Below are 23,028 nucleotides of genomic sequence, written 5' to 3'. Positions count from 1 at the left end.
CAGCGATCACACTCGGCAACTCTGGGCATAAGCTTGCCTCATCTGCACTAACGGCCCCACCAGACCGCCGGGGATGCCTGGTCTCACCCTGGAGATACCCATTAAGGGACCATCTCTCAGGGAAGCCAGGAAGGGTTTCGCAGCGGTCGAAGCGCGGAGATACTCCTCCGGGAGTCTATCCTAGCGCTATATAAACCCACAATTAGATGCTTCAGGCAAAAGGATAGCTGCACAGGCTAGCAATTCATGGCGTATAGCTAACACACAAGCCCTCCTTGCAAGATATGACCGGGCTCACTATGATCCGTTAGAGACACTACTACAACATCTACCTGACCAATATAAGGCACAAGCAAACAACCTTATACAAGAAGGCAAGTTAATTTCAAATGCCTCAATCAAGTGTGCACTTGATGTAGCAGACTCTGCATCTAGAGCTTTAAACACTAGTGTACTACTCAGACGTCATGTGTGGCTATGCATTTCAGGATGTAAGCAGGAAGTGCAAACTACCATCTTAAATCAACCATTTAATCAACATCAATTGTTTGGACCAGAGGTAGACACAGCACTTGAGAAAATGAAAAAAGACACCGATACAGCCAAATCTATAGGAGCTTTGCAATCCACACAAGCTAGAGGGTCTTTTTGTCGCTCCTTCTATAGAGGAAGCCCCAAACAGTCTGGAGCAGACAATTCAGCTTCCTTCAAATCTAATACACAGACATCCTCCAATAAAGGATATTTTAGAGGAGGCTATAGAGGCATCAACAATAAAGGAAGAGGTCGAGGTAATAACAATAATCAAACCTCTTCCACCATAAAACAGTGACTTCCCTCTGCTCCCCCAACAGCATTCCACTCATGTGGGGGCAGACTAACACAGTTCCTACCTGTCTGGAATTCCATCACAACAGACAAGTGGGTAAGACAAATTATCCAGTATGGCTATTGCCTCAAACTTACAGCTACCCCTCCACACATACCATCCAGGCAACGTCCAATGTCTGCAGAACATATTACGCTGCTAAAACAAGAAGTCCTATCACTTCTTCAAAAAGACGCAATAGAAAAAGTACCTTTACAACATCAAGGAACAGGGGTTTACTCACTGTATTTTCTAATACCTAAAAAGGACGAGACACTAAGACCAATTCTCGACCTCAGGCCCCTCAATCACTATATACACTCGGATCATATTCATATGATCACTTTACAACAAGGGCTCCCATTACTGCAGCAAGGCGACTTCCTTACAACACTAGATCTAAAGGACGCCTACTGCCACATTCCTATAAATCCTTCTCACAGGAAGTATCTAAGGTTTGTACTAGGACATTATCAATTCAAAGTCCTTCCATTCGGGTTAACAACTGCGCCAAGAGCGTTCAAAAAGTGCCTAGCAGTAGTAGCCACACATCTCAGAAGACAACATATACATGTCTTCCCATACATAGACAATTGGCTCATAAAAGCGAAGTCATTCAATCAGTGTGTCTAACACACATCTCACACAATTCAAACATTGCACGACTTGGGGTTCACAATCAACTACACCAAGTCTCACCTACAGCCCTCTCATGTACATCAATATTTAGGGGTTACAATAAACACGTCTACAGCTCTAGCGTATCCCAGTCCAGCAAGGATACAGAGCATTCAAGCCTTAGTCACAAAGTTTCAACATCAACACTCTCTCCCAGCCAGAGTGTTCATGAGACTAATAGGCATGATGCATCTTCATTGTACCATATGCAAGACTGCAAATGTGTCCGTTACAGGAATGTCTAGCACATCAGTGGAATCAGGCTCAAGGACACTAACAGACCTGGTGTTGGTAGACAGCCGCACACATTGCTCTCTGCAGTGGTGGAACACCAAAAACCTGACAAAAGGGCGGCCGTTCCTCGAACCTGTTCCACAAATAATACTTACTGCAGAAGCATTTCTCACAGGATGGGGAGCCCATCTCCTACATCATACAACTCAGCAAAGATCACTCCATATCAACCACCTTGAGCTACTAGCAATATTCTTAGTGCTCAAAACTTTTCAAGTACAAAACAAAGCTGTCTTAATCCGAATGGACAACATGACAGCCATGTACTATATACAAAAACAGGGGGGGGACACACTCTCTACTACTGTCCCAGTTTGCACAGAACATTTGGAGATGGGCCATTCCACAAAACATATATCTGTTAGCAGAACACCTTCCATGACTACACAATCAGATAGTAGATCTGTTAAGTCGGCAAACACAACAGATTCACGAATGGGAACTACATCCGCAGGTTCTTCTACCATTCTTTCACAAGTGGGGTCACCCAGACATAGATCTGTTTGTAGGAAGGTGGCTACCTGACTATGGTTACCCCAGATTTTTTGCCTTGTGTTTAGCTGGTTTTCGACTTAGTTGGCCTGGTTCCCTGCTAATCAGGGCCCCAGGCTATCTGCTCTCTCTGTAAAATGGATTCCATGTACCCTAGGTGCATAACTAGATTGGCTTGGGTCACCTTATCAGCCCCTGTACAGAGCACTATAGGTGCCCAGGGCATAGGTGCATCCAAGGCCATCCAGGGGCTGCAGCATATCTTTTGCCACCCCTGGCCTGGCTATCTAAAATTGACACAACTGGCTGATCACTCAGCTGGGGCAAGGTGGTGTAATCACCCCTTGCTTAGATATAGTATGCCTATATCTAAACCTATCTGGACACATATATACCTATCAGTCACTCCTATGGCAGGCCTTAACAATCCTGGAGGCAGAGTGCTTGGTTTTATGTGAGATGGTGCTCTAGCATGAACTGAGCCTGTCTGCAGCTGTCGGGACCAATTCCCTAAGCTGTTCCGGGATAATGCCATACCATATACTCTTAAGTGCCTTATAATCCTCGCGGTTATATAGTAACTTTGGTTTGGCTTTATCAAAACATGTCGTGTAAGGTGTCATACGATTTGGAATACTACCCCCTCGCCAGTCCTGGCGACGGTGGTAGCATTCCACCCCTCTAGAGGGAGACAACATGTTTGCTAAAACGCGGTTGATTTTAAATAGAGCCTCAGATCCACAAAATGGATGCTTCTGCCACAGACACAAGTCTGACCTCCTGCAGCTGACCGAAACTCAGCCAAGGAGGCCTGGACAAAGGGTTATCTGTCACAGGGAGGTGTCACACCACCCCAGACAGGAGATAGTGGATTGTAGCAGGGAGGTTTGAAAGAAACCAGACACTGCCTGGGGAGCACAAGGCTGCCCCTTGCATAATCCGGCCAAACCGGTTCTGGGGCACACCAGCCCCTGTCCCAGCGCGGCCTGGATCAAAGGAAAGGGGTGTATCCACCCCCTTCCTGGGTCCCACCCATAGGAGAGGACCTAGCAGGTATACCTGCCCCCTAGATTGGTATAAGAATGGGAGCAGTGCCAACGCACTCAGATTATCCTGATGAAACATTTGAAATGAAACTCTGAACCCTTCGACATCCTACTCAACGTAGAAGACTGAAGAATCTCCCTTGTGGTCAAGGAGTGACCAGCCTGTGCAAACAGGCACCATCCAGCACCTCGACGTCTGCCTTGTTGCAGTTCCCGCCAGGACTCGAGCGACAGAGATCGACGAGATCAAGCTTGCCCGCCTTCTTACAGCCCGATCCACAGTCCCTGCAGAGCTGAGACCCGTGGAGGCGACCGGAAGCGTGGGGCACGCCATCTTGAAAAGACCACGAGACGCTGACAGTGCAGCCTACGAGTGACCCTCGAAGCTGTACACCAGGGTTTGAGAAGCCCCAACCCTGAGCCACTCTTGCACCGAAGCTCACCCCTCTACAATCGACGAGTGCTGCGTGGGGCCCTTCTGCTTTCTTTGGCTCAACGCGTTGGCCCGGTCACTTGCCAGCTGGCTTGTGGCCCCTGTGCCGACGAAAACCTAAAACCGACTTGCGATTCTGGTTGCTCCAGACTTGCACCAGCTCCTCTGAAAAGGAGCCCCCACTCTGACCCACCTGGTCCGAGTGAGAAGCGATCTCCCAATCCCGCGTGGATTGCTTTTGCCAAGTATTGTTGACTCTGATCTTGAAGCCGACCGCGCCGACGGTGAGAGGCTGCGTGGGACAGCTCGTGACCCGCTCCTGGACGTCGCAGATGCCCCAGAGCCCACGTGGCAGCGGAGAGAAGCTCCTAGACGACCACCTGATTGCGCCCGACATTGCCTGGTTCTGTCCTGGTTCCACCCTGGTCACTGCTGAGTGACCCAGACTCTGTCCCCTCTGCTTTCAGGTACTTTTCTACTCTGATCCACCCTTGGATCACACCGGACACTTCTCCTTCCCATCGCCTGCAGCATCTTCAGCTTCAAGCACCAAGAACCTGCGTGACAAAACCCGACGCCACTTCAACCCTATGCACCCGCTTCCTGTGGGTGAGGTAACATTGCAACGCCGGTGTTCCCACACTGGTACACACCTCTAGGGTCTGTGTCTAAAGTTTGGTCTTTCTAGGTTCAGCGGAAGTATCCTTAAACTCTATTTGTGTAACTTTTACGCACCATTGACATTGCATTGGAGCAAGCCGCGCTTTAAGCGCTGCACCCGAATTCAGCGGGCTTTTCCCGACTTCAGCATTGCTAGTCCTGACTGCTCCCAGCGATTCCCTAGGCCCTAGGCCTAACCACTGTTCGATTGGTATCTCTTATACCACTTTTTTATTATATGGTTTGAGTGGCCACCCGCCCTCATCCATAATTTTGCAACTTTGTATGTTATACTGTGCTTTTGATTTAACGCTTGTGCCCCTTTGCTCATAAAGAGTACTGGGGATTATTTTAGAAATAAATACATATATTTTTATAATATATACTTGTGTGGTGTCCTTTCATTTGGTATTACAGGACTGTGATTGGTAAAACAGCTCGCTTAACACAACCTCTTGAGTTAAGCCTTTAAGGCTGCTTAGTCTATGCTACCCTTAAGATAGCTTGTCTAATAAGGTTGACTTACAACCAGACACCATAAGGGATTGTTTGGACTGATACAAGGTGGTTCCAGAATTGGAAACATCATATATCAGGACAACTTCTCACACTGTTCGCCACACAAACAAACGCTAAATGCCCAACCTTCGCTGCCAGGTTTCCACACCCGCTGTCCAAGGGCAATGCGATATGGATGAACTGGTCAGGCAGATTTGCGTTTGCTTTTCCGCCACTACCACTAATACCACTAATGGTGCGCAAGCTACCACAACAGTCGCTCAAACTGATTTTAGTAGCTCCCACATGGGCACGCAACCGTGGTATACAACACTCCTAGAACTATCCCTAGTTCCACACCAAAAGTTATGTCTGACACCATCCATGTTAACGCAGAACCTTGGAGACATCAGACATTCAGAACCAAGCCAACTGAATCTGGCGATCTGGCTCCTGAAGTCTTAGAGTTTGGTTATCTTAACCTACCACCAGACTGTATGAATATTATTAAAGAAGCCAGGAGACCTACTACTAGAGCATGCTATGCTGCTAAATGGAAAAAGATTTGCCATTTACTGCAACAATAACCAAATTGATCCCCTAGATGCTTCCATCCAAAATATCATTGGCTACCTTCTACATTTACTAAGATGTAACTTGGCATACTCATCTATACGCCTACATCTAGCAGCAATTGCAGCATATTTACAAAATAGACAACATCTGTCTTTATTTAGAGTGCCAGCTATTAAAGCATTTATGGAAGGATTAAAAAGAATTATTCCTCCCAGGTTACCACCCTCTCCAGTATGGAACCTAAACATTGTTCTTACCAGGCTCATGGGACCACCTTTTTAACCTCTACACAAATGTGAATTGCAATTCCTCACATGGAAAACAGCTTTTCTGGTAGCTATTACTTCTCTTAGGAGAGTCAGTGAGATTCAAGCTTTCTCTATACAAGAACCCTTTTTTACAATTACACCGTAATAAAGTGGTTCTGAGAACAAATCCTAAATTCCTTCCAAAGTCATTACTCCGTTTCATTTAAACCAATCTGTAGAGTTACCAGTGTTTTTCCAAAACCAAGACTCTGTAGCAGAAAGTGCTCTACACACCCTGGACGTTAAAAGAGCTCTTCTCTATTATATAGATAGGACCAAATCCTTTCGCAAAACAAAGCAACTGTTTGTAGCTTTCTCTCCACCACATAAAGGCAACCCCATCTCCAAAGCTAGAATTGCAAGGTGGATTGTAAAATGTATACAAATATGCTATCAAAAAGCAAAACGTACATTAACAGTTCCTCCTAGAGCGCAGTCCACACGCAAACTAGGAGCCTCCATGGCTTTCTTAGGGAACATTTCCCTAGAAGACATATGCAAGGCAGCAACATGGTCTACAACACACACCTTCACTAAACACTACTGTGTTGATGTACAAGCCAAGCAGCAAGCTGCAGTAGGCCAAGCTGTCCTTAAAACTCTTTCAAACTACTGCAACAGATACAGGTGACCACCACTAGGGGAGACACTCCTGTACAATCAATGCAAAGTGTAGAATCTGCAGCTCATATGCCTCGAACAGAAAATGCTACTTACCAGTATGCATCTCTTCTTGGCATGTAGAGCTGCAGATTTCTACACAGATATACACGCATGGACATCCCTTCTTTACTTCTACTAACTCCATCATTTCCCATCATGACAAAAAACAATCTAAGGACGGAGCCGATGCCCATGCTCACTTTCGTCCAAAGGGTGAGTCACCTATCTCGTGACTACAAAGACTTCTTCCAAGACGACAACAACATGCAATCATCCGAGCCCAACACCAGGTGGCGATCTAATGCAAAGTGTAGAAATCTGCAGCTCTACATGCCAAGAACAGATGCATACTGGTAAGTAGCATTTTCCTTTCTTTGTATGGGCTGCTCCGTGATGCTAAACTGGAAGTTGTGTGACTGCAGTTTCAGGAGGGACTCCAGCAGAAATGCTATTTTGGGAGCAGTGTTTGCAGATACAACAATGTGTACAGATGACCAGTGTATGCAGATGACCCTTAACTTCTGAATAGTCTAAGGAATCTTGGTGTGGGTGTCTAGTTCCTGCCTTTTGGACCAGCTAGGAGAACGTTTAAAACCTTTGGTGGGTTGGAAGCTGTACTCCTACTAACCAGCTGTTTGTCCGTCCATACTGAAAGTCTCTATGGAATTCCCATGATACAGATTTCTTCACTTAGGTCACCAGAGTGAGCAAATTAACTTTCATGTGGGGCATGCTACATACTGAACTATCTCTCGAACTTGGTAATTGTGGGGGTACTCAATATTCATAAGCATGTTAAAATGTTTTGCCAGCACCTGTGAATAATCATAGTTCCCTCTACTCCATCCATCCCAGGTCAGGTTTTCTGAGGTCCCCATGTTAGTCTCAGCTACCTCTTCCTTTGGGTGTCTGTTCGTAAGATGCAAATCCTGCAGTAATCTGCTGCTGAGAAGTCGTCTTTCTCCTCTCCTCATGCCTGGAGTGCTTTGAAGCTGGTCTGAGTAACTTTCCTAATTAGTGGTTGATTTCGCTCATCCCTAACATGGTGGTCCATGTCTTGTATTTTTATGGCTGTCGGTGGGCTTCAACCAAATACTCTTGACTGCTCAGCACAGCTTCTTTTGTGGGCCCCTGAGCTGGCTCTTGCTCATTCCAGCCCTTTCTGCCCATGATTGCTTACTGTTCATTATCTCTTTGCACTGGATTATTCAATGACTAACCGTTTATTTGTGGCATTTGCAGCTGTAGATGCACATACTGTGCAAACTCGTACCATCTGGTGTTTGGCTGGAATGTGTGTAACTTGTTTTTCTTCGAAGATCACTAGGTAGAGTGACTCCACCTATTGCTGGTAATGCACGTGGGCATTTGCTCCGTTAATTGTTTTTATTCCGCCATCCAGTTTGGATGTGTTTTCACTGAGCTCTGGGTCAACGCATCATGGGGTTGTCTTCGGGCCCGTTCGGATTCTTTAGACCCATCTGTAGAACAGTTGCAGTGTCTCGTATCGTTAGACTCACCGTGCTTCCTCGTTAGGTTCCTTGATTGCCCGATCCTGGCCTTTGGTGTCTACTCGAAGTTTTGGCAACCAAGAATGTCCCATCCGTGATGGAAAGTAACCCCATTCCGGTACTGTCCTCAATGTCACACCAAATCCCTCTGGACAGACCTCGATCTGGTGTGTAACCTCTGTCGCCAGAAAACGCCACCCGTCTCCGTCAATACCCTCGACGTCTGCATCGAAAGAAATGACCACAGTCTGTTCCCCGTCTCCCCGGGGCTCCGGGTTGAAGCGTCGTCGACGTTAGACGTCGAGGGGACTGACGTCGAGACCTCCGACGAGGTCGACGTCGAGGACTGGTTCGTCGTCGAGCTATCATCGACGTTGAGAGGGGTCAAGACGCCGGCGCTCGCCGTTGAGGCGGCACGCCGGTCACAATGTACGTCGACACGTAAGTCAGCGAGACTAAGATCAGCGTTGAGACTGAGGTCGTCGACTCCGAGGAGATCGGCGTCGCCGAGGAGACGATCGACGTCGAGGCACCGCTCGTCGACGCCGAGCAGACGCTCGTTGGCGTCGCGTCAAGGAGACGTTCGTCAACGTCGAAAGGACGCTCAGCGTCGAGGAGGAAGACTAGATGTTCTACGACTAGGACTGAGTCATCGGCTTCAGCAAGCACACGGTCGCGGCGGCGCCGTCGCTCGTCCACGGGGGGGAGGGCCTCTAGATCGCCCCCCTCTGACCAGAAGAAGAAGAAAAGGAGTGTGGGACAGTCTCTGGGCTCGGAGTACTCTCAAGTCTACTCGCCCTCCAAACCGAGGTCGCCTACACCTCCTCCTTTACCCGTGGATCCTCCTCCGGTTCCTCCTTACCCCCCGCCGAGGTCTGTCTCTCTGCCTCATTTGCCAACTCCGCCTACGGGGCTTCCACAGCCTAGGCTCCTGGCTCGGCCTCCACAGCGCCCTCCTTTCCGGCCCGCAGACTGTCCAAGGCCGCGGAGATCGAGGTCTCGCTCAAGGCGGAGAGATAGGTCTAGGAGTCGCCATCGCTCATCTACGAGGTCCAGACGGCGCCATAGGAGAGACAGATCTAGATCGCGCCACACAGACTCGTCCAGTGCCAGGGACTACTTGCCGACCCTGTCGGACTCCCCTCGGACGAGGGTGTCCCCGATAGACGACATTGTCTCCTTCCAGTAGGTGTTGCTGCGAGGAGCGGCTAAGCTGGGCATCACGCTCACTACGCCCACGCCCTTGACTTCCGTTATTTTCGAGACCCTTCACAAGAAGCAATTGTCTCGCCCATTGTTGCCGTTGGTGCCAGGGCTGGTGGAACCCGCCATGGAGCTCTTCCTCACCCCTACGGTTACTAAAGCAGCGCCTTCCAGACTGCAGAAGAAGTATCGGGTCCCTGACACAGACCCTGCGTTTCTTCGCTTGAACCCTGCGTCGGATTCGGAGATTGTGACGGTGGCGAGGAAGCAGCACGCAACCACCCCGTCATCGACACTGCCTCCTGACAAGGAGAACCGCTGGACGGATTCGGCAGGCAGGAAGGTCTGCGGGACGGCAGCCACGTCTATGAAGGCCGCGAGTGCCTCGGCCTTGTTGGGACGTTATGATCGGTCCCTCTGGGAGTCACTAACGCGGTTCGTGGAGCGTCTTCCACGGGAGGATAGGGAAGATTTCCAAGAAATCCTTAATGAAGGACTGATGGTCTTCAACCAAGTGATCAGTTCGGCTGCGGATTCATCCCTCCTGGCAGCGCACGGATACTGACATGGGCTCAACCTGAGGTGCCACGCCTGGCTGCGTCTGACGTCCTTGAAGCCCAAGGCGCAGCTACCCTTCTCTGGGGAGAACCTGTTTGGAAAACACGCAGACGAGGAGATGGCCCGTATGAAGGGGGAGGCAGAGACCTGGACGGCTGTAGGATTGGAAAAGCCGAAGGAACAGAAGAAGACCTTCTGCTCGTTCCAGAGACGGTATGGGGCGCAAGGTAGAGGGCAAGGTGGCCAGGCTGGAAAACGACAACAGGAGCAACAGCAGCAGTTCCAGCGGCACCCGTTCCAAAAGCGCCAGCGGGGCCGTGGTGGTCGGCAGGCTTCATCCGCGACCAAAGGCCCGGCTGGGTCTATGCCCTGAGCTGTTACTTCCCCTTCATCCGTTACCCGCTCCGGTGGGGGGGAAGCATCAAACATTACCTGGCAGAGTGGAGAAACATTACTCAGGACAAGTGGGTGCTGAATATTCTTTGCAATGGATACAGTCTTCGTTTCACCAGCCCGCCTCCAGCAATTCCACCGGTCGGCTCGCAGTTCCGATTGCGCAAGCTCCAGGCGGAGGCCGATACCCTGTTAAGAAAAAGGGCGATGGAAGAAGTCCCTCTGTCTCAAAGGGGAAAGGGTCTTTACTCACGCTTCTTCCTAGTACAGAAGAAGGACAAGAACGAGTTCAGGCCCATTCTGGATTTGCGACAAGCAAACAAGTGGATTCGCAAGGAAAAGTTTTGCATGCTGTCTTCGCACCAGATCTATCCTCAGCTGCAGAGGGGAGACTGGCTGTGCACAATAGATCTGCAAGATGCGTACTTCCATGTGCCCATTGCACGGAAACATCGGAAGTTCCTGCGCTTCCTAGTCGGCACCAATCACTATCAGTACACCGTACTACCGTTTGGACTGAAGTCTGCACCCAGGACTTTTTCAAAATGCATGACTGTGGTAGCAGCGCACCTGAGAAAGATCAAGGTGTTTGTCTACCCGTACCTGGACGACTGGTTGATCAAGGCCTCCACCTTCCAGGAAGCACAATTGCACTTCAACAGGACGGCTGTCCTGCTGAACAGTCTGGGGTTGCACATAAATCTGTCCAAGTCTGTCCCGATTCCTGTTCAGTGCCTGCAGTACTTTGAACCCTCCATCAATACGTTGTCGGCAAGCGTGTCTCCTTCGGAGGAGAGACGCTTCTCCATTCTTCGGAAGGCTCAGGCTCTCATAGCTGCTCCATCTACAACAGTGAGGATGGTGTCTTCTCTACTGGGATCGATGGCCTCTTGTATCTTCCTTACTCCACACGCGTGCCTACACATGAGGCCGCTACAGGAATGCTTGGAGGACCAGTGGGACCAGAGGAAAGGGTGTTGGGACGACCGGATTCAGTTGTCTCTTCACGTCCAACAGTCCCTGAGATGGTGGTGCTCGGCAGAGAATCTACTCAGAGGGGTTCCTTTCCGCAAGGATATCCCGGTTCGGACTATTGTGACGGATGCTTCTCTCCTGGACTGGGGAGCGCATTCAGACCAGTTGCAGATCCAACGACAGTGGTCTCCGGCGGAGTCCGCGTATCACATCAATTTCTTGGAACTCAGAGCTGTTCACTTGGCACTGAAGGCCTTTCTTCCGTCCTTCCAGACCAGCTCCTTGCTTGTACGGACGGACAATACGACCACGATGTATTACCTCAACAAGCAGGGGGGCTCGAGATCGCGCACACTGTCACAGGAGGCACAGGCGAACTGGCACTGCCTGCTAGCCAGAGGACTGACGATAATGGCGACTCATCTGCCCGGTGTACAGAATGTTCAGGCGGACGCCCACAGCAGGTTGCTGCAAGAAACCACGAGTGGGTCATAAACGACAAGGTGCTCGAAGACATCTTCGCCGTGTGGGGCACTCCAGACGTGGATCTGTTCGCCACCGCCGAAAACAGCAAATGCCGCGACTTCGCCTTGAGGTATTACCAACCGGGGACTTTGGGGAACGCGTTATGGATCAACTGGTCGAACAGCTTTCTGTACGCTTTTCCACCCATTACCCTGATTCCGGCGGTGCTCATCAAGCTGGCCCAGTCCCGGGCGCGGATGATCCTCATTGCTCCGGAATGGCCCAGGCAGTGGTGGTTCACGGACCTGCTTCATCGCTCGATTCTGCCTCATCAGCGGCTGCCGTGTCGGCCGGACCTTCTCACGAAGTTCGGGGGCAGATGGTGCACCCCAACCTCTCGTCGTTGAGTTTGGCGGCATGGCTCTTGAGAGAGTGCAATATGGCCACTTAAATCTTCCTGAGGATTGCATGGACATATTGAAGGAGGTTAAGAGGCCGTCTACTAGGACCTCTTATGCTTACAAATGGAAGAGATTCTGCATCTAGTGCATGTCTAAGAAATATGATCCTACGACCTGCAAGGAGGATGTCATCCTTCCATACCTTCTGCATCTGGCTCAGTTTGGCCTTAATTTCCATTCCATGAAGGTTCATTTGGCTACATTGACTGCTTACAGAAAATGCACTTCGCAGACATCCTTCTTCCAGATCCCTGTGATTAAGGATTTTTTGGAAGGATTGAAGAAGGTGTTCCCTCCTGTTCTTCTTCCTTCGCCGGCATGGGAACTGAATGTGGTGCTGTCCAAGCTGATGAAGGAACCTTTTGAGCCTATTCACAAGGCTTCGCTGCAGCAGATTAAGGCGTTGTGTTGCCAAGAACCTTATACTGTGTTTCATGCTGCTAAGGTTGTTATGCGTACTCACCCCAAGTTCCTTCCCAAGGTGATTTCTGATTTTCATGTTAATCAGACGATAACTTTACCAACTTTTTTCAAGAATCCTTCCACTCCAGCGGAAAGGTCTCTTCATTCCCTGGATGTTAGGAGAGTGTTGAAAATCTATCTGGATAAGACCGAAGACATTTCGCAGGTCCGACCAATTGTTTGTCAACTATGGGTCGGTTAGGACTGGTCTGGCTACTTCGAAGCAATCTATCTCTAGGTGGATTGTGTCGTGTAACCAGCTTTGTTATCAGAAAGCGAATACGACCTTAGGGGGTAAGCCTAAGGCTCATTCCACCAGGGGCAAAACGGCCACAACTGCTTTGCTTCGTAATGTTTCCATTGCAGGGATCTGCAAGGCTGCCACTTGGAAGTTGGTCCATCCCTATGCTAAACATTACTGTCTGGACTCTGATCCCAGGGCAGATGCTCAGGTCGGACAGGCTTCGCTGCGAAATCTGTTCGCAAATAGTGGTGTTGTCTTTTTCTCCACCGCCGGGTGTTTTTTGGATGGGCTTGCCATTCTATTCACTAGATTATGACTATACACAGAGATCCTCTACTACAGAAGGAGTAGTTTCTTACCTGTAACTCCAGTTCTGTAGTAGGGGTATCTCTGTTATAGTCATAAGCGCCCACCCTCCTCCCCGGTGGAGAAAGTGATGAAATCATGAATGCTACAGGTCTAGCTGATACACCTCCAAAAAGAACTGAAAGTGGAGAGAGTTGCTGTGCATTCTGGGATACCAGGAGAGTTCTGCAAAGTTTCCTTAAAGGCACGGTATCCCTTTTTAAGCCACATAATGGCAGCCTATGGGGGTTTGTCTGTCCTGTCCTTCCTCTCTATCATTCCAAGGATTTGGTGAAGGGGGGGGGGGGGGGGGGGGGGGGGGGGGGGGAGTGTTCTCCATGGTGAAACCTGGCAGACAGGTCTAAAGTGGGATATATTTGGAATATCCTTGAATTTCTTCTAGTTGAAGTACTGGACAGTGTAGCCTTGCAAGTATAGGCTGTATTATTGGTCTTTAATTTTCTCTTAAGTGTCTATGCAGTACTGCAAAGAAGACCGATTAAGAGATTATTTTTAATTGCTCCGGGGTCCCCGCACATGAGCGGGACTATTCACTAGATTGACTATAACAGAGATACCCCTACTACAGAACTGGAGTTACAGGTAAGAAACTACTCCTTCAGCTCCGCTGATGAGCAGCTTGTCGACAACACCTCCATCAACAAGAAAATCCTCTCCTGAGGTGATTCTGGTCACATCGACAGTGTCTACAGTCACTACTGTCACTGTGTCTTTAGCGTTGAAGCAGATTGTTTCTTCGAAGTCATCATCGTCGTCAAAAGGTCTGACGATGGTCCATCCGCTGATGATACAGCTCTCGTTGAGGAGGACCTTGACTTCGTCGCCGACTCCATCGAAGAGAAGACCCTCGTCGGCGACAGAAGTTTCATTGGTGTTACTGTCGACGAAGATCCTTGTCTCATCGACAAAGACAATTCCATCGACGGCCCAAGAGAAGCAGTCCTTGATGACGAAGGCGATTACATCAACTAACCAAGACTTGGCCGTGAAGCTGCAATCGTCGACGGGCTCGTCGACGACACCGTCGATGAGGAAAGAAAAACTTAAAATTGCAAACATTCAATTGACACCAGCTTTAACCTCAACTAGTCAGGTGCAGTCTCTTTTACCATCACAGTTTTTGGAGGGAGAGGGATCTGAAGATGTCTTTTTGGGGCAACCTTAGGCCCATCAGACCTTAATGTCAAATACTAGGAGGATTCTGATGAGGAGGATGATGATTATTATGGTCATCAATATTACCATTCACAACAACAATATCAACAGCAGGAGATGATGTACCTCCCTTCAAATCTGATGACAAATCTACAATTTATGCTGGCAGGCTATAAGAGGAGATTTTCTCCAGAGAAGAGTCTCCAACAGGCTTCCCCTCCCCCTCCTCTTCCTCCTTCCACAGGCACAGGTTTGCTCCCCTCTTCTCCAGCAGGGGTCTCTAATTGTTCAGCCTCCTCCTCAAGTTGTGCCTGTGCAACAGTTGTCGTCCACTGACGAGGAAATAGAGAGAGAAGGAGAGATTCATCAGGATTAATGTAATTCTTACATCATTCCCACTCCGGCATCTCCATCTCTCCCACAAGCAGATTCACCTCCGGAAGATATTGGCGGTTTCCATAATCCTCTGGAGAGAGCGGCAAAGCGTTTTAATTTACTGATGCCTGTACATCAGCAGGATTGTTTCCTGTACGATTTTAAAGAGCCTTACAGAGAACCGTAAGGTCTATGCCTATTATTGATTATATGTGGAAAGAAGGTCTGAGAATCATGCAAAATCCAGCTACTGTTCCAACTGTGTTGCCAAGGCTAGACAAAAAATATAAAGCTCCGAATTACGTTCCCGCTGTCTTAATAGGTCATCCAAAACCAGATTCAGTAATCTCGCAAGCAGCGCAGCGACAATCTAAGAATTCTTCAACTCCTCTCACTGCTCCTCCTGATAAAGAAGGCAGAAGACTTGACAACTTCGGGAAGCATTTTTCGACTATGTCAACCTTGACAGTACGAGCTGCAAATTATCTAGCTTTACTGGGCCGTTAAAATAGGCAAATGTGGTCATATTTGGCACCATTCTTGGACAGACTTCCACCAGAAGACAAGGAGGAAGCTAAGAAAATTCTTCTTGAGGGCGAGCGTACCGCCTCTGAAGTAATAGACTGCGCTATGGATGTAACATTCACTGGTATCCGGCAGCTAGAGGGAGCAGCTGTCTTGAGGAGTCTAGGTTGGCTGAAAGCCACTTCATTCAGGCCTGGGGTACAGACGAAGATTCTTGATCTACCTTATAATGGAGAAGAATTATATGACAGCCACATTGAAGCTTTACACGCTATTAAAAAAAGACACGGATATGGCTAAGTCTTTGGGTACTTTACAGTACAGAAAACTGCCTTTTCGTGGCTCCCGAGGAAGAGGTTACCAATCTTAAAGGGAAGGCTGCCAACAATCTCGCTGCCCAGCCTATTCTTCCACCTCTCAACAATACAGACCACCAGCGGTGGCTTACAGCAAGTCTTCCTTTAGAGGAAAATCTGGACGCCAGGGTAAGGAGACCGGTCGCCGCCAAAGACTTCTCACAGCTGTCGGCCTCTATCCTGCCTATTCCATCTTCGGTGGGCGGCAAAATATCCCATTATTTTCAGCAGTAGCAAGTCATAACATCGGACCAGTGGGTCCTAAATCTATTCCAATTCGGCCACTCTTTGGAATTTATAAAGATCCTTCCACCAACTCCTCCTCTGCTCCGTTTTCAAAATCACCTTCATTTTTATAGATGGAAGTTACCAACATGTTAAAGAAAGGAGCAATAGAACGAGTTCCCCTCAAGCAAAATGGGAAAGGTTTCTACTCCTGTTTCTTCTTGATCCAAAAGAAGTTAAAGAAGTGGAGACTGATCTTAGATTTAAGGAACTTAAACAAATTCCTCAAAAATCAATTGTTCCGCATGATCTCTATTCAGGATGTGCTACACCTCCTCAACGGAAAAGATTACATGGGGTCTCTGGACCTCCAGGACGCATATTTTCATATACTCATATGCCAAAAGCACAAGAAATTTCTAAGATTCACGGTGGCGGACAGTCATTACCAAGTCCGCATCCTACCTGTCGGGCTAAAATCTGCTCCTTACATCTACACGAAGTGTCTAGCACCAGTCGCAGCCTATCTAAGGCAACAGCACCTTCAAATGTTTCCCTACCTAGACGATTGGCTTCTCAAAGCCCCCACTTAAGATGCAGCAAAAACATCCACCAAGCCTGCCTGCAACTATTCAGGAAATTAGGCCTCACTTTAAATGTAGAGAAAGCAATTCTGCAACCATCCCGTTGACTGTTTTTTTTAGGTGCCCCACTCTGGAGAGACAACAAAGTATATTATCCTTGGCAAATTGGGTCCAAAAAATGGTTTCTTTCCATACGCCTTTTCAAATCACTCCCAGGGATGATGTCTTCTTGTATTCCCCTCATACCTCATTGTCGTCTCCACATGTGCCCTCTTCAAGAGGTTTTAAATGAACAATGGGAGCTGATAACGGGCACATTCGGCCATCTGATCCGAATGACTCCTCCCATAATAACGGCTTTGGACTTGTGGATGCAACCTCGCCAACTATCACAGGGTCTATCGTTCCTGTCTCAGGCTGCTCCTCTCGTGATCACAACGGATGCATCTCTAGAGGCCTGGGGAGCCTTCCGTCAAGACTTGCAGGTCAGCGGAAGATGGCCACCTTCCCACCGAAATTTTCATATCAATCGTCTCGATTTAAGAGCAGTTTTTCTGGTGCTCCAAGCATTTCTGCCAAGAATACATAACGCATTGGTGCTTTTCGGAACCGACAACACCATTACAATGCACTACCTGAACAAACCAGGAGGAACAAGATCTCGCCTGCTCTCTCAGGAAGCCCAACTTATCCGGCACTGCAAGATTCATCACAAAGTACATATATCAATGGAGTACGTCCCAGGAAAACAGAACGTCATAGCAGATACGTTGAGCAGACGGAAGACCACCTGCACGAGTGGGAATTAGACTAATGCACTCTCAACAACATATTCTCCCAGTGGGGCAAGCCAAACATAGATCTGTTCGCATCTCCAGACAACGTGAAATGCCTGTAATTCACAAGATGGCATCACCAGCAGGGCTCATGGGGGAATGCCTTTTCCATAGCTTAGTCTGGCATATTTGGCTACGCCCCCCTCCCCATTCCTCTCTTTCCACAAGTACTAAAACAGTTAAATACAGAACCCTACAAGATCATTCTGACCGCACCGGCCTGTCCTCGCCAGCACTGGTACACAGGACTTCACCTACTTCCAGTCAAACCTCCGATCCATGTCAGACCATTCCCGTCCCTTCTGACGATGAACCAGGGACACGTATGCCATCCGTATTCCAGTTCCCTGAAATTGTCAGCCTAGCTCCTGAGTTCCAGGATTTTCAACACTTCAAGATCCCACAGGAGTGTAGACGGGTGCTGGCTAAAGCAAGAGCAGACAGCACTAACAGAACTTACTCGCTTAAATGGAAAGTATTCTGCAGGTGGTGTGCCTCTTCTAAAGTCAATCCTCTCGCCATGATCATCACTGAAAACCCACTTTCGAGCCAGCACCCAGTCAGCTCCGGCACCAAGGCGGATCCTGAAGCCACGCAGCTTGGCGCTCACTTTATCTTCACCACCGACATTGAAGACGCCCGCGAACCCATCATTGGCACAGAAATCTCCAGTGTCGGAAGCCACTTCTATGCTTCTGGTGGAAAACACCACCTTGGGCCTGGAACACATCTCTGTGCCAACGGCGCAGATCCTACCCATAATGCCTAAGCACTGGGCTCAGTCCTCAGTTGACTCAAAGGATAAGGATCAACCTATCCAACAACGGCTCAAAGATGAATTCTCTGTAAATTGTAAATGTAAATGTAAATTGATACTTGTATATCGCACTACTCACCCGCAAGGGTCTCAAGGCACTTGTACGAATACCGCTGTGGAACCCATCCTGGCTTTCCCTGTGAGGCGTCCACTCCTGGGCACCCCCAAGGTGGAGGCCAGGCATCCTTTAGCGTTGTGGGGGCCGTTGTGGAGATTAAGCAAGCTATTGCCCAGAGTTGCAGAGTGGGACTCCATGATTGGAATAGGCACCGAGGCGAGAATTATCAAATCCGTGGAATTTTGAGCTCAAGACCCGCCGAGGCGGGGAATTGAACCCTGGTCCCGGGCCAGACATCTTCATCAGGGTCTGCCGCTCTAACCATTGAGCCACACTTCTCCACTCTGCCTTACAGAAGCGCATCGTAATTCACATCCAGACTGGTCGGATCCTTTCAAATCCACCACAGGCGCTAGAAGACTCCCCATCTCCCAAAAGGAAACTGACTTTGAAGGAAGCCCTCAACATGCCAGTGAAGCCACAGCCAAAAAGTGAAGTGGTGCTAAGACCGAGGCACCATTTACTTTGCTACTTCTGCCTCATCGACAAAAGCCACACATCTCTCACCCCCTCCTCCTCTGCCTTCCTCCCCACCTCCTCTCTGCCTTACAGGGGAACTGCTTTACAATCAATGCACAGCATGTGTATCTGGTTGTATGTTGGAACTACGAGTTCCACAACCACGACTTCCCTAACGAGGTCACAACCACGACCTAGTCTAAACCACAATTTTTTTTACCATGCATTCCTTTACCACGATTTTTCGTGTTAAAGGAATGCGTTAAAAATGCTTTTCTTCTACTACTCCAATCCCACGCCAAACCCTCCTGTCCCATAAAAACGAATTCGCCCCACATCCTATTAACAAACCCTTTCACCCATTCCCCCTAAAAATGAATCACTAACCCCTACCCCTTAAAAACAAACGCAACCCCCTTATAACTAATTCCCCCCATTAAAAATAATCACGATCACCCCACCTCCAAAAATCGAACTCAACCCCTTAATTTCGAATTCCCCCCCACACCATATAAACAAACATAGCCCCATAAAAACTAATCCCAAACCCCCACCCCCTAAAGACAAACTGCATTCCCATAAAACTAATTCCCCCAACCCTAAGAATAATCACGATTACCCCACCTCCTAATAACTAAATCAGCCCCACCTTAACATTGATTTCGATCACCAACTCCCCTTAAAACGAATCCCTCCCACACCTTCTAAACAAACACGATTACCCATACCTCCTAAAAACTAAACCCCAACCCCTAAAAACTATCCCCAAACCCCCCCCACCCCCTGAAAATTAACCCCTCTTACCTGTTCCTTTGCGACGCTCCTCCGAACTCCGCCTTGCCCATACACTAGACCGAATCAGCCTTAACCACACACTTGCGTGGTTAAGGCTGAGTCATCGTTCGGGCAAGTCGTTGTTCCACTTGCATGACTCTGGAACTCGTTGTTCCGGAGTAGTTCAGGATGTTTCCCTGTGTATCTACATCTACACACGCCACTAACTGAAAATGCTGCTTACCCTGTAAGCATCTGTTTGTAGCATGTCATGCTGTAGATTCACATGCGCCCACTCTCCCCAGAAACCTTCGGTTGTTGAAGATGCTTTTCCTTTTATTTCTATATTTACTTGCATGGCCATCTTCTTTCACTTCTGTGCTCCATTTTCATCCTCTCTTGCCAAGCAGAAGACAATTCCCACATGTATTTCCAGCAATAGATGGAGTCACTATATCTTGTGACTCGAAGACTACTTCGAAGAAAAACAAGTTGCACGTGTCTGAGCCCAACACTAGATAGGAGTATGCACAGCATGTGAACCTACAGCACTTTATGCCACGAACAGATGCTTGCATGGTAACATTTTCCTTTTCTGCAGCTTGCCATTTTCAAGCTCTATGGTTTCTCCCCTTGAATCTAATTATCGAATCTTATTAAGGTAGTGAACATTTTAAACAAGGTATATAATTTCTGAAAATAATCACTGCACATCATATTTTTGTATCTTAAAAGATATTTCATATTTTTTAATCACAATGTCTTTATCTCCTTCTGCAGAAATAGTGGATAAAGAAGAGCGGCTGAATGCTTTGAAAGACGCCTTGAAGAAATTCCCACCCTCTAACTATGATGTCTTCAAGTACATAATCTCTCATTTAAACAGGTGAGCATTCTTCAATGTTCTTTTGTCATTTGACTGTGTTTGTAAAGTGCTTCAGAGAAGTCCCTGGGACCTAAGTCCTCTCTCATGTAGTGTGAATCTCGTATAATTGAATCTGTGGTGCATGCAAAGGCTTCCAAACTCTCACTCCTGAACATCTCATGAATGCATCCAGAGGCAAGGCCCCTGAATGACAGAGAAGAGCCGAAGTGACCTAACTTCTCATCAAACCAATGGCAAACACAGACGGTCCAGCAAACCACAGACTTTTGTCTTCCACACTGTGGAAAAATCTTGTACACAGATAACTCTAGACCTACTGCAGGAACATGTAAAGCAAAGTGGGATACAGCCATATGTTGGGATTATATCATCACCAGTTCTGGTCTAAGCTGCATTAATGCTCAACACAGTTGGGGCCAAGGCAGCTCTATTGATTTCCCCGACCATGTGTTACTGGATTAGATTGATCATGCAGCTACCTAGTCACTGTATCCTGGACATAAACTCGATATCATTCAACTTGGTGAAGCCGTACTACTGAACATAGTGGTTAAACCTCTCTAATGTTGGGTTGTTTTGTTTCCCTCAATTCTGGGTTTTCAGAAGTTTTATAATTTTCCCAAGCTCCTGGAGCGTGGGATGTTGGAGCAAGTGCACGTTTCTCATTAAGATGATGCTTGTACGGTTCTGTGTCTCTAAATGGCTCACACATCTCCCCACTCTATCTCTACATTGGGAATGAACAGAGAGAAAAAGAACTGGAGCTGAAGTTACTCCAGTATTGGAGCTTTCATAGATTTGCATGCCTGAATCATTCCCCATCATCGAGACGGGAGTCTCAGGTATATAAAAAAGAAATGCTAATTTGGATAGCAAACTGAAAAGAAGCCTAGGCCTATTTCTCTTTTGCAACCCATAACCTTCCTTATGTAAAAGAGACCAAACTTGTTCCTGAACCAATCGGAGCCTCTCATCCTCTAGAACACTCCTGAGAGAACCTTTTGCCCCTCAGATTTTCCTGCACTTGTGCCTTAGACACCTTTTGTGCTAAATCCAAGGTGAGCCTCTCAGGGGAGGAGGGTGGGCTGCATGTGAATCTATGAAAACTTTCAATACTGGAGAACTACAGTTACAGGTAAGTAACTTGTTTTCTTACTCCAGTATTCGACCAAAAAGACATTCATTGAATTGGTTTCTACAGAACGGTAAATAAAATGTACGCCGAAAATTTCCATTAACCAGTTTAAATGAAATGGTTTCCCAGTAATGGTGTTCCATTAAATCATTTTTCTATGAATTTAGAGACAACCCCCAGGACCGATTAGATTTTATGACATGGCGATGAGGCTCATATGCCGGCAAAAGTAGCTTCAGTTTTCAGCCACACGCACCCAGACAGGGGCAGTGGATTCACTGTCTAAGGTTTCAGAACCGGTTCGGGTTGGTCACCTTCAGTTTCTGGCTGTTTCTTGGTCACGGCCTTTGTGCAAAGTGATGGCTCTCGCAGCAGGAGGCAATGATGCTGGCTCCAAGCAGGAATATTGAAATCAGGGACACAATAAAAAGTGAGGTCTGTGCACATGGATGTCAACAGCTTCCTAAAGCAGTAATCTGGAACAGACTAAAAGATATGCCTTGCTTAAAACCTCCTCACTTTGAGCAACAAACTGCAGATCTCCCCATAACCACTACCATCTATCAAATGGCTGACCAGGGGCCATTTGCTTAACATCCCCGTTATATTAGGAAGGCAAACCTAGTCTCCATCTTCCCTCACTTCAGTGTCTTGAGCTCCACCCTATAGCCATTTCGTACACTTTAAATGTCGGAGGAGGCTGTAGCCATGCTGATCTGTGTCCTACTGGAGTAAAAGCACATTCTAATCCTTCCCCAATAGGATAGTGTCTATCTGATTTTGCCCAGAAAGGGCAGAGCATCTCTTCATGACAGTGGGTGTTAAAACATATCTTAAAGAAAGTATGGCATCTGTTGCCCCAAATCTCTGTCTCCTAAAGATGATGATACTAAGTTGGAGGTAGCTCTTTGTTCCTGCTGCATTCTAGTTTTTAACCCAACTGGGATGGTTCAAGCCATTCTGAATTTAAGAGGTCTATACTCAGTCCTGAACATGTTTATACCATATTTTCACTCCTCCTGCCACATTCTTAACTGATGTGCCTATAGAAGATTAGGATGGTTATTTGTAGCCCAACAGCATGGTCTCATCTTCTCATTGGTCCTCGCCTGCATCTGCTAACAATGTTTATAATCATGATCTGTACACTCTTCAGAATAAACACGTCCAGTAACTTGGCGGTTACCCTTAAATACATGATCAAAGGAAGACTTTTCATAGGATTTCATCTCCTCCATCAAGTGGCTCGTCTAGCAGGCCAATGACTGCCAAAGACAGACCCTAAAAGGATGATGCAAGGTCTCTTTCACTATAACTTAGGGGCTGCTCACCTTTGGGTCAGTGGAGCACAGCCCGGAAGCTAATGTTCTCCAGTCCCATTCCTTCGCTGAATTATTTTCAAAGGGTCAGTGTGTGCAGTGCCTGGTGGTACCTAATGCGTACTGCCTTGAGCTTTACTCTTCCATGGACCAGGCGCAAGAGATGTGTTTGTACTTCTTGAGGTTTAGGCCCAACTTAGCAGCCTTATTCTGGATTCTTTGAAGGTTTTGCATTTGAGTTTTTTTTTTGAGTTAGGCAAGTGTAAACAATATTACAGTAGTCCTATCTTGATGGGACCGAGCCTCTTGT

At 47.7% G+C, this 23,028-nt stretch overlaps 1 protein-coding gene across 2 annotated transcripts in view; it reads left to right on the top strand.

The window, feature by feature from the left end:
• ARHGAP5 (Rho GTPase activating protein 5) overlaps positions 1-23,028 on the top strand; it is a 568,297-nt gene that overhangs the window by 523,564 nt on the left and 21,705 nt on the right. For both annotated transcript variants that reach the window (XM_086936953.1, XM_086936954.1), the window contains one exon: positions 20,159-20,264. In XM_086936953.1, the coding sequence (XP_086793079.1) occupies positions 20,159-20,264 (106 nt within the window). The remainder of the gene's footprint in view (positions 1-20,158; positions 20,265-23,028) is intronic.

This window comes from Lissotriton vulgaris, chromosome 9 (genome assembly GCF_964263255.1).
Source record: "Lissotriton vulgaris chromosome 9, aLisVul1.2, whole genome shotgun sequence".
Taxonomy (NCBI): domain Eukaryota; kingdom Metazoa; phylum Chordata; class Amphibia; order Caudata; family Salamandridae; genus Lissotriton; species Lissotriton vulgaris.
Note: the sequence above shows the minus strand (reverse complement) of the source record. Positions and strands in the feature narration are given on the sequence as shown.